The 12,018-nt window shown below is 39.7% G+C and overlaps 2 protein-coding genes across 5 annotated transcripts in view; both read left to right on the top strand.

Annotated features, from left to right (window-relative positions):
* The window catches only part of LOC144654860 (uncharacterized), a 175,537-nt gene extending 163,799 nt beyond the window's left edge, over positions 1–11,738 (top strand). For 2 of the 4 annotated variants that reach the window (XM_078515090.1, XM_078515089.1), the window contains exons 12-15: positions 8,221–8,361; positions 9,154–9,294; positions 10,107–10,247; positions 11,163–11,738. In XM_078515090.1, coding sequence (XP_078371216.1) covers positions 8,221–8,361; positions 9,154–9,294; positions 10,107–10,247; positions 11,163–11,239 — 500 coding nt within the window. In that variant the 3' untranslated portion in view covers positions 11,240–11,738. Of the gene's footprint in view, positions 1–2,572; positions 2,717–3,820; positions 3,908–4,568; positions 4,710–8,220; positions 8,362–9,153; positions 9,295–10,106; positions 10,248–11,162 lie in introns of all 4 variants that reach the window. The other 2 variants (XM_078515092.1, XM_078515093.1) reach the window with 2 other exon arrangements.
* Positions 1–12,018, top strand: part of LOC144654852 (ATP-binding cassette subfamily C member 4-like) — a 57,012-nt gene that overhangs the window by 25,023 nt on the left and 19,971 nt on the right. The window lies entirely within an intron of this gene.

The following is a 12,018-nucleotide window of genomic DNA, read 5'->3' as shown; positions in this document are numbered from 1 at the left end:
GTCGCTTTCGCTTTCTTCGTCACAAGAGTGATACTTTTCTGATGCCTGAGAGTTTCTGCCGCAATATTTGCCAAGAGAAAATCAGAGAACGGAGCCTTCTAACTAGTAAACATCGTATTCATATGCTAATGTGCTTGTGCTTATGTCGACGTCCGTTTTCACTTGGAACAAACTGCAACAAACTCATTGCCTGTGCATGCAATGTATTGCATGCCCTAGACACATTCAAATAAAGGGGACTAAAGATTTGCAGTATTTTTGTGGATTATATGAAAGTGCAAAATTTGCAACAATTAGGTTTCGCAAAAGTTTTATGTGCCGTCACATTGGTCAGAATACAGTTGAATCCTGAATAACTCGAAAAAGGTTTGAATTATATATTGCGGGTTCAAGATGAGTGCCCGCTCAGAAAGTGTGCTGCATGCCCTGGCATTAAAAATCTCTATAAATAGGATAGTTATGGATGCAGGACTTGTGAGTGTAAGTTATGACTTTTAGAAGCCTTTGAATTTGTATTACTTAATGCTAAGTGATTGGTAATTATGACAAGTATCAAAGTTTTCCTGTGTGTCGCACAGGAACATTCAGACACATAATGACTTTGGCTATATGTAATTGCTTTGAGACTACGTAGTTGTGAGACTATGCAGTTTATCTCAGATGAAATATACAGAGGGTCCTAAAGGAGTAAAATGGGAACTGGGATTTGGGCAAGTTTTCTTTGGGAAAATGAGATTTGAGTTACTGACAGGGATTTGGTCACTGGGAATGGAAAATATCACAGGCAGAAAAATAATAGAATTGGCGCTGGGATTTTGAACATTTAGGAAAAAATTGGGCTGGGAAATGGGATTGATACCATCCCCCCCTCCCCCTTTCCCCCCTTCAGGACCCTCTATGCAAATTGATGGCTGGGTGGATGAGTTGAGTCTGAGACACAAGGCTTGCCCCAAATGACTCAAAGGGGGAGGGGTGGGACAAAGGAGGGGTATCAGAGTGGGGTGTAGGAGCAGTTGCAGCATTTCATTAAACCTTCGGTGTTTGCAGGTTCATGTGAGTTTGGTTGCCTCGCGGTTTATGATCCAGTGTGTGGAACAGATGGTAAAACATACGGCAATAAATGTTAGATGGAACTCGAAGCTTGTGTACAAAAGAAGAATGTTTCAGTAGCGCATAATGGCGAATGCGGTGAGTACAAATTCAATTTTAACGCGGCTTTTTTTAGAGTTAATCATTTAACATAGTTTTGTGTAAGCCTTCGTTTTCAATAGATAAATGTCCTTGGTTGATCACGAGAAAGAAACAATGGTCATTTTGCATTTCTCGTGAAAAAAGTCGATTTAAGGTTCACAACTATGTAACCAAATCTCGTTTCACGAGAAAACAAGCCGTTTCACAATTCACAGGAAAAAAGACCTTTCACGGACCACCAAAAAATCCCTTATTAGAAAAGAAAGAGATGTACGATCCCTAATGCTCTGTAAAGCCTGGTTTTCACTAGCGACGCAAGCACAAGCGCAAACACAAGCGCAAACATAACAGCTCTTATTTCACAGTGAAAGCGGCTTCGACGCAAGCATAAGCACAAGAGCTCTATTTGCCGAGAGAAAATCAGAGAACGGAGCCTTCTAACTAGTAAACATCGTATTCATATGCTAATGTGCTTGTGCTTATGTCGACGTCCGTTTTCACTTGGAACAAACTGCAACAAACTCATTGCCTGTGCATGCAATGCATTGCATGCCCTAGACACATTCAAATAAAGGGGACTAAAGATTTGCAGTATTTTTGTGGATTATATGAAAGTGCAAAATTTGCAACAATTAGGTTTCGCAAAAGTTTTATGTGCCGTCACATTGGTCAGAATACAGTTGAATCCTGAATAACTCGAAAAAGGTTTGAATTATATATTGCGGGTTCAAGATGAGTGCCCGCTCAGAAAGTGTGCTGCATGCCCTGGCATTAAAAATCTCTATAAATATGATAGTTATGGATTCAGGACTTGTGAGTGTAAGTTATGACTTTTAGAAGCCTTTGAATTTGTATTACTTAATGCTAAGTGATTGGTAATTATGACAAGTATCAAAGTTTTCCTGTGTGTCGCACAGGAACATTCAGACACATAATGACTTTGGCTATATGTAATTGCTTTGAGACTACGTAGTTGTGAGACTATGCAGTTTATCTCAGATGAAATATACAGAGGGTCCTAAAGGAGTAAAATGGGAACTGGGATTTGGGCAAGTTTTCTTTGGGAAAATGTGATTTGAGTTACTGACAGGGATTTGGTCACTGGGAATGGAAAATATCACAGGCAGAAAAATAATAGAATTGGCACTGGGATTTTGAACATTTAGGAAAAAATTGGGCTGGGAAATGGGATTGATACCCCCCCCCCCCCTTCCCCCCTTCAGGACCCTCTATGCAAATTTATGGCTGGGTGGATGAGTTGAGTCTGAGACACAAGGCTTGCCCCAAATGACTCAAAGGGGGAGGGGTGGGACAAAGGAGGGGTATCAGAGTGGGGTGTAGGAGCAGTTGCAGCATTTCATTAAACCTTTGGTGTTTGCAGGTTCATGTAAGTTTGGCTGCCTCGCGGTTTATGATCCAGTGTGTGGAACAGATGGTAAAACATACGGCAATGAATGTGAGATGGAACTTGAAGCTTGTATGCAAAAGAAGAATGTTTCAGTAGCGCATAATGGCGAATGCGGCAGTGAGTACAAATTCAATTTTAACGCAGCTTTTTTAGGGTTAGTCATTTAACATAGTTTTGTGTAAGCTTTCGTTTTCAATAGATAAATGTCCTTGGTTGATCACGAGAAAGAAACAATGGTCATTTTGCATTTCTCATGAAAAAAGTGGATTTAAGGTTCACAACTATGTAACCAAATCTCGTTTCACGAGAAAACAAGCCGTTTCACAATTCACAGGAAAAAAGGCCTTTCATGGATCACCAAAAAAATCCTTTATTAGAAAAGGAAGAGATGTGCTATCCCTAATGCTCTGTAAAGCCTGGTTTTTACTAGCGACGCAAGCACAAGCGCAAACATAACAGATCTTATTTCACAGTGAAAACGGCTTCGACGCAAGCATAAGCACAAGCGCAAGCATAAGCACAAGGATCAAAATTTTTCCTTTTCTTGTGCTTGCGCTTGTGCTTGCGTTTGTGTGAAAACGAAACATGACATAAGCACAAGAAAATTGTTTACGTCTGGCCGTGTCAGGCAACTGTTTACGTCTGGCCGGTTGATTTTGATAAACGTTTTTAGAGATTGTTCGGAGGAGTGTAGACAAAAAAGAAAAAAGGCACAAGCGTGGACTCGAGTAGCGAAAGAAATAAAGATGAAAGCTAGTCCTTAGAAATATCTATAACCCCAAATGTTTCGTTTCTATCCTTTTATCGACTTTTTTGCTTGTTTACAAGGAGGATAGCGGTTAAGTTGGGCAATCTCGAACCACATTCTTGTTAACTCTCAAGGGACTGGTTTAATTTCTCAAGGGAATACAGTAAAAACCCGAGTGTAAGAACCTAGGGATTTTAAAGAACCTTCTGGCAGAAATTTACTTTTGTAATACCCCAAAATATAAGAACCTGTTTAGCCAAACAAATAGGTTCTTATATGTGGGGTTTAACTATTTAATTTAATTTAATTTTTATATACATATTTTTATACCATCCAAAAACCAAAAAGTGCAGCTCAGCTTAGATGAAAGTTATTTGATATTATTTTGTTATTTAATTATCAATAATCACAGTTTTCTTTTCTTAATAAAAATAGTTTTTATAACCAAAATGGAGAACTTTATTTCCTTGCAGATGAGTGCCCACTCAGAAAGTGTGCTGCATGCCCTGGCATTAAAAATCTCTATAAATATGATAGTTATGGATGCAGGACTTGTGAGTGTAAGTTATGAGTTTTAGAAGCCTTTGATTCTGAATTACTTTGCTTAGTGATTGGTAATTATGAGAAGTATCAAAGTTTTCCTGTGTGTCACCTGAGGACCATTCAGACACATAATGACTTTGGCTATATGTAATTCTTTGAGTTTTTTTTTTAAATAACTAACAAGAATTTTCTGTCAAATATTAAAAACCATTGCAGAAATAGTTAATCAATATTTTCTTGGAGATGTGAATTTTCAATAAGTTGTGAGACTATGCAGTTTATAGTGTCTCAGATAAAATATACAGAGGGTCCTAAAGGAGTAAAATGGGAACTGGGAAAATGTGATTCGGGTCACTGACAGGGATTTGGTCTGGGAATGGGAAATATCACAGACGAAAAACAATAGAACTGGAACTGGGATTTTGAACATTTGGGAAAACAATAGGTTGGGAAATGGGATTTGGACAAAATTTGGGCTGGGAAAATGGGATTTCCCCCCCCCCCCCCCCCCCCCCTTCAGGACCCTCTATGCAAATTGATGGCTGGGTGGATGAGTTGAGTCTGAGACACAAGACTTGCCCCAAATGACTCAGAGGGGGAGGAGAGGGACAAAGGAGGGGTATCAGAGTGGGGTGTAGGAGCAGTTGCAGCATTTTATAAATCACTCGGTGCTTGCAGGTTCATGTGAGTTTGGCTGTGCCGCGGTTTATGATCCAGTGTGCGGAACAGATGGTAAAACATACGGCAATAAGTGTTACATGGAACTCGAAGCTTGTGTGCAAAAGAAGAATGTTTCAGTAGCGCATAATGGCGAATGCGGTGAGTACAAATTCAATTTTAACGCGGCTTTTTTTTAGAGTTAGTCATTTAACATAGTTTTGTGTAAGCCTTCGTTTTCAATAGATAAATGTTCTTGGTTGATCACGAGAAAGAAAAAATGGTCATTTTGCATATCTCGTGAAAAAAGTCGATTTAAGGTTCACAACTATGTAACCAAATCTCGTTTCACGAGAAAACAAGCCGTTTCACAATTCACAGGAAAAAAGGCCTTTCACGGACCACCAAAAAATCCCTTATTAGAAAAGAAAGAGATGTGCTATCCCTAATGTTCTGTAAAGCCTGGTTTTCACTAGCGACGCAAGCACAAGCGCAAACACAAGCGCAAGCATAAATATGGGTTATTGGCCAAGCGTGAGGTCAAGATGGCAGGATATTGGCCAAGTTCTTTTTTTGCGTTTTTATGGACCGAGACGAAGTCGAGGTCCATAAACACGCAAAAAAAGAACGAGGCCAATATCCTGCCTTCTTGACCGAAAAAGCTTGGTCAATAAAGGATTTATTATATTACTTTTTTCGAGTACTGAAAAGGAAGCCAGTTGCATGCACATTCAATAGCGCACGCTAAAGTCATTTCATTGGTTTAAAAGTTTAATGACTGACTGTCAAATTCTTGATTGAATCGAGACGAAGTAAAACGACCCGACAACAGCGAAATTCACCTCTTTTTAACCCTCAAAAGGATACTAAAATTGCAAATCGACGTTGAGTTTGAAGCCTTAAAACAAGAATGTCCATTCTATCTGGCCGTCAGCTTTTGATTATTGGACGTTTTGCAGAGTATTTGCTCGCTTCTGGCTTTTAAGCCTGGTTCTCATATGATCGCCCCGATCGTCTCTGTCGCTTCTGTTGCTTCAAAAAGTGTGCTTGCTCCAATCACCTCAGACTTTGCAAACGACAGAAGCGACAGAGACGATCGGGACGATCATATGAGAACCAGGCTTTAGTGTTGCAAACCTGCCGACACGGTGACACGAGCTGAATATTGAAATTGTGATTGTTGAAAGCGTTTGGGACTTATAAATTCACGGGAAGAGCTTGAACTTTCCTACATCATTGATTTAAATGTTCGATCCGACCTTATTCGACGTGAGCGTTAGAGGCTTCGGTGAGAAGGTGTTTTAAAAGCTTACAGTGCCTGCATGGTTCGCCGTGCCGACCGCTTTCTCCATCAAGATATCAATCAAGATTTACACAAACGACAAGTTTGCCGAATTGTTTATTCTTCAGGTATGTCACTGACTTCTCTCCCTTTTCCGCCGAACAAAACAGATATCATGTCTCAAAGTCGCTTTGCGTTTTAATTTTTGTATTTAAGCTTATAGCTGGTTGTTGTGGCAAATGAAATTCACGAAACTCGTTAACATTTGCTGTTTAATTAGTCTGTTCTTGTTCGCTTCAAGACCTATTTCTTTGTAATTGGACTCTCTTTCGCTAGAAACAGGCAGAAAATATTTGTGTTGTTTCGGTAAATGGTTTCATAGCTCAAGTTTACGACGGAAAAGCTTTTTGTAGTAGCGTCGACGGAACTGAAAAGTTTTTTTGCTTGCGGGAACACAGCGGGCGATCCCAAGCGGTCAAGATGCCTCCATCTTGACCGCTCGGGTAGCCAATCAGAGCACGGGATTCGTTTCATCTTGACCGCTCACGGAGCTAGTCATATAATAACAGCTCTTATTTCACAGTGGAAACGGCTTCGACGCAAGCATAAGCACAAGAGCAAGCACAAACACAAGAATCAAAATTTTTTCTTTTCTTGTGCTTGCGCTTGTGCTTGCGTTTGTGTGAAAACGAAACATGACATAAGCACAAGAAAATTGTTTACGTCTGGCCGTGTCAGGCAACTGTTTACGTCTGGCCGGTTGATTTTGATAAACGTTTTTAGAGATTGTTTGGAGAAGTGTAGACAAAAAAAGCAAAACTCACATGCGTGGACTCCAGTAGCGAAAGAAATAAAGATGAAAGCTTTCTTTAGAAATATCTATAACCCCAAATGTTTGGTTTCCCTTCTTTTATCGACTTTTTTGCTTGTTTACAAGCAAAAGGAAGGAGAATAGCGGTTAAGTTGGGCAATCTCGAACCACATTCTTGTTTACTCTCAAGGGACTTTTTTAATTTCTCAAGGGATTACTTTCCGATATCATTGAAGTTAAAACAAATGCAAGGGAAGGAGGCTTCTTTTAGCTTAGGAGCGTTAAAAAATTAGGCCAAATTTGGTTGCTACAAGCGCCATTTTGCAATGTTAATGATAAACATGCGATCGTATCTGCGCAGTTCGAGTGGAATTTCAGTCAAAACAGCAAAATTCTTTCGTATTTCATCTTCAAATATAATTCGAAAGCATTCACTGTATATATGGCTTTTGTTTAATCCTTATTAACCCCACGAAGAAGCTGTCTTGATATCCGATCCTCGCAGAGCCCAGACAAAACGCAGCATGAGTGTATCGATTTGTTTACGCCGCAATGTTTTCTCCGACAGTAGTCGGAAATATCCGTATTTTTTTCGTAGAGCAATCGTAACGATACGGCCTTGAACACATTGAACAGCGGTCTACCTATAACAATTCAAATATGGCGTCGCAAAAACAGTGCGCATATTTTGCTGTTTCAATGGCTAATTTCGCTGCCGTAATCGACTGCCTCGAAAGGTCCTTGAAATTTTAAAGTATAGAATTGTCAGATCTCGGTGAAATTTGCACTGTTTATTTGTGTAATGTTGAGGAATATGTGTATGTGTGGCCGGCGCGGACGAGCCATTTTTGACAAAATTATATGGCTGCATTTCCTCCGCGAAGATAGGACATTGTTAAACTAAACTACAAAGCAACTGTAATGATAAGTGTAAAATGAAATGGCAACTTGGATAAAGTGAAAGTAAATGAAGAAGCGTTCTCGGCATGTAATGATAAGTTCGAAGAACAATGCACAGGATAAAACTTCGACTCATACTTTATGCAAAAAGTCGGTATCTCTAAGAGACTTTGATTTGTAGTCCCTTTCGCTTTCTTCGTCACAAGAGTGATACTTTTATGATGCCTGAGAGTTTCTGCCGCAATATTTGCCGGGAGAAAATCAGAGAACGGAGCCTTCTAACTAGTAAACATCGTATTCATATGTTAATGTGCTTGTGCTTATGTCGACGTCCGTTTTCACTTGGAACAAACTGCTTATGCTTGCGCTTGTGTTTGTGCTTGTGCTTGCGTCGCTAGTGAAAACCAGGCTTAATGGGTACTATTTTCGGTGTAAGATTTACCAAAGGATTACTTTTTCTATAAAAAAAATGGCATACAAAAGGGTAACGGTCTGAATGTCAATAGATCTTCACTGTAATGGTAAAAAAAGTTTTTATTCCAATCTTATAAAGATCCTCAATTATTATGACATCTCCCGTTTAACTTTCATCATGACACTTTAGATGACACTAAGATAACGTACCTTGTAGATCAAATGAAGACGTTCGGAGTGTAACGTGAAACCTTCGGTGCTTTCAGGTAGATGTAATATTGTCTGTGCCGGGGTTTATAATCCAGTGTGTGGAACAGATGGTGAAACATACAGCAATGAATGCTCAATGAAAGCTGAAGCTTGTAAGAAGAAGAAGGATATTTCAGTGTCTTATAAGGGCGAATGTGGTGAGTAAAATGCGATATTAACGCGACTAATGTGATTTTTAACAGTGCAATTTAACATATTTAACATTTAACTACTGAGTTTTTACCCCCAGTAATTATTACATTCCTTCGTGTTAACCATGCCATTCTTTTAACGTTTGCCCTGAGAAATTTATGGTTCACGACGGCAATACGTTTAACCCACTGTAAAAAGACATTAAAAATTTCAAACTTAATGAGTGGTTAAGGGGGGGGGGGGGGGGACATTTACATTCTCGTCCCCAGAGCCGCTTGTCCCTCTTAGCAGGCTGAGCCACAGGGCGCCCAGGCTCACGTTCTGACAACTCGGTCAAAATGGCGGCGTCAAAATTATAAGGATTTGTATGAAACTTTAGAGGAAAAAATGTTATCGCACAAAAATATAATAACCGCTAGTAAAGCTCAGTGTTTGAATCAAAAGCTCTGGATCTTAGTTTATGATAAGCCTCATTTTCACGTTCCACCAACTCTGCTATCCTTTGTAGAGTATTCACTGGGGAGAAACAAGGAAATGTTTCTAAAGTAAGGGCTAAAGTAAAGTAAGGGCAAGGAAATGTTTCTAAAGTATTTCAATTTTTTGTTACCCGGCGCAAACCTTGCTTTCGAAACGCCCCGCCGGCGTGGTCTGAAAGTTTCATTTAGATACGTTGACGAAATTGTGAGCACCCACGCTCCGTTTGCAAGGATTAAAATTTTGCTTTTAATGTTGATAAATGTTTTGTTGTGGGAGGTCGAAGACGTTCGGAGTGTAACGTGAAACCTTCGGTGCTTCAGGTAGATGTGACATTGTCTGCACCGCAGATTATAATCCAGTGTGTGGAACAGATGGTGAAACATACAGCAATGAATGCTCAATGAAAGCTGAAGCTTGTAAGAAGAAGAAGGATATTTCAGTGTCTTATAAGGGCGAATGTGGTGAGTAAAATGCGATATTAATTAACGCGACTGTGATTTTAACAGTGCAATTTAACAAATTTAACATTTAGCTAAATTAACACCCAGTAATTGATATAATTCCTTCGTGATTGCCATGACATCCTTTAACGTTTGTCCTGAGGAATTTGTGGTTCATGACGGCAATACGTTTAACCCGCTGTAAAGAGACATTCACATTTTCAAACTAAATGAGTGGCTCAGGAGGGTTATTTACATTCTCGTTCCCAGAGCCGCTTGTCCTTCTTAGCCGGCTGAGCCTGTGCACAAGAAACACGTGGCTCTGGGGACATATGATTTGATTGGCTAGATTTTATTAAAGGGAGTTTCTTTGTAAGATTTTTCCAAAAGATTACTTTTTCTATCAAAAATGACATACAAAAGGGTAACGGTCTGACCTCGGGGCGTAGCCTCCCCAATCGATCCCGGGGGATCAGGGGTGGACACGCGCTGCAATTTTGACGTGTTGCACCATTCGATTGGAAATATCGTTGCAACTTGCGGAAATAAACGTTTCGCGGTTAAGCGGCACGGGAAACAAAATTCCACAGCAAATTGTGTTTCTCGGAAACAAGGAATAATTCTAAAGTATTTGAATTTTTTGTTCCCCGTCGCAAACTTTGTTTTCGAAACGCCCCGCCTGGTCTGAAAGTTTCATTTAGATACGTTTACCAAATTGTGAGCACCCACGCACCGTTTGCGAGTATTAAAATTTTGCTTTTAATGTTGATAAATGTTTTGTTGTAAGAGGTCGAAGGGGTTCGGAGTATAATGTGACACCTTTGGTGCTTCAGGTAGATGTGACATTGTCTGCACCGCAGATTATAATCCAGTGTGTGGAACAGATGGTGCCACATACAGCAATGAATGCTCAATGAAAGCTGAAGCTTGTGAGAAGAAGAAGGATATTTCAGTGTCTTATAAGGGCGAATGTGGTAAGTAAAATGCGATATTAACGCGACTGTAATTTTTAACAGTGCAATTTAACAAATTTAACCTTCCACTAAGTTTTAAACACCCAGTAATTGATATAATAATATTCCTTCGTGATTGCCATAACATCCTTTAACGTTTTTCCTGAGGAATTTATGTTCATGGCGGCAATACGTTTAAAGAAATTCACGTTTTCAAAATTAAGGGGGGGGGGGGGGGGGGGGGCATTTACATTCTCGTCCCCAGAGCCGCTTGTCTCTCTTAGCCGGCTGAGCCTGTGGCACGAGGAACAAGTGGCTCTGGGGACATATGATTTGATTGGCTAGATTTTAACAAAGGGATTTTAAAACGGTTCGTTTGATTGGCTGCTTCTGTTGTTAAAATTCAGCCAATGAAATCATGTGTCCCCAGGGTTGCTTGTTTTCTTGTGCACAGGCTCAGCCGGCTGAGAGGGACAAGCGGCTCTGGGGACAAGAATGGGACATTTACAGCACAGCTATTAGGGACGGACCTTTATTTTTTTGGAGGGGGGGGGGGATGAAAAATATTGAGAAAAATTGTTTGCAGGGCCTGGAAAGACAAAATAAATTGTTTGCAAAAACGATATGTATAACGAAAAATAGTAAGAATTTCTAAAAAAAAGTTTGCAGAGGTGCATAAACTAAAAAAAAAAAGTTTGCAGAGGAAAATTTTTCATCCCCCCCCCCCCCCCTCCAAGAATATAATGGTCCGTCCCTTAGAAACAACGTTTATTTGGAACTGATTGAACCCAGACTTCTCTCGTCCGCCCAGCCTCTAAACCCATGCACGCGGGGTTCTTTATAAAACAAAAAAAGAGAGAAGTAAACTGTAAACTGCTGTCTTGATAATTATTTATAGACATTTAACAGGAAATTTTTTTGCTTTATTTTCCACAGGTGGAGCAGCGAGACTTGGATTCCCAGGCCTCTCCCTGATGTTCGCCTTTCTGGCATTCTTGTGGTTTTCAGTTTAAGCGAAAAGAAGGCCTTTTAGTTCGAGAACTGTGTAACAGTTCAGAAACGAAAAGATGGCCTTGGGAAAACAAAACTGTTTATATAAAGCATTAATTATACCCGAGTCCTTTCAGCTAACGTTTATATTCATCACGTAGATATTGCAGTCAATTCAAAGCTTGTAAATAATGCTCGGTGGAGTGAAAAGAAGTAACCTTGATAGCGAGAATGAATCCCTATTTACAACTTTAAAACACTTTTTTTCCTATACGACATTTTAACAACTTTTTAAGCGTTGTGTCGTCGAAAGTTTCTGAACCTTTTGAAGAACGTACTGATCTCTGGAAGATGTGATATCTACAAGTCAAACAAAATCGCCTTTGGAATATCGTAAAAGGTTTCGACCAAGTGGTCTATTTATTTCCAGTGCTTCAGTAAATCAAGTAAACGTTGTATTAAACGGTCCACGTGCATATATACAAGTAGCATTTATATCAATATTAACTTGCAGGAAACGTCGTTTTTAAGTTCCAAAACTCAATGAAATTAAGCCGGTGTTAGACTAGTATGTAGTTGGCAATAAGTGTATAGAGAAAACTGACCTAACATTCCACGGGAACTGAATTTGTGGACGGAAAAACGTGCTAGGCAGTGTCTTTGCAGGAGAACAGTCTAAAAGGTTGCGACATTCGGCAAGTTCTCGAAAACCATTTCTATAAAAGAAACTCGGACTTAAAAAATTATAAAGTGAAGGAGACAAAGGGTGGAAAAAAGCGTAATTTTTTTACCCGTGGAAAAA

This window comes from Oculina patagonica, chromosome 5, assembly GCF_052425735.1.
Source record: "Oculina patagonica isolate OP01 chromosome 5, crgOcupat, whole genome shotgun sequence".
Lineage (NCBI taxonomy): Eukaryota > Metazoa > Cnidaria > Anthozoa > Scleractinia > Oculinidae > Oculina > Oculina patagonica.
Note: the sequence above shows the minus strand (reverse complement) of the source record. Positions and strands in the feature narration are given on the sequence as shown.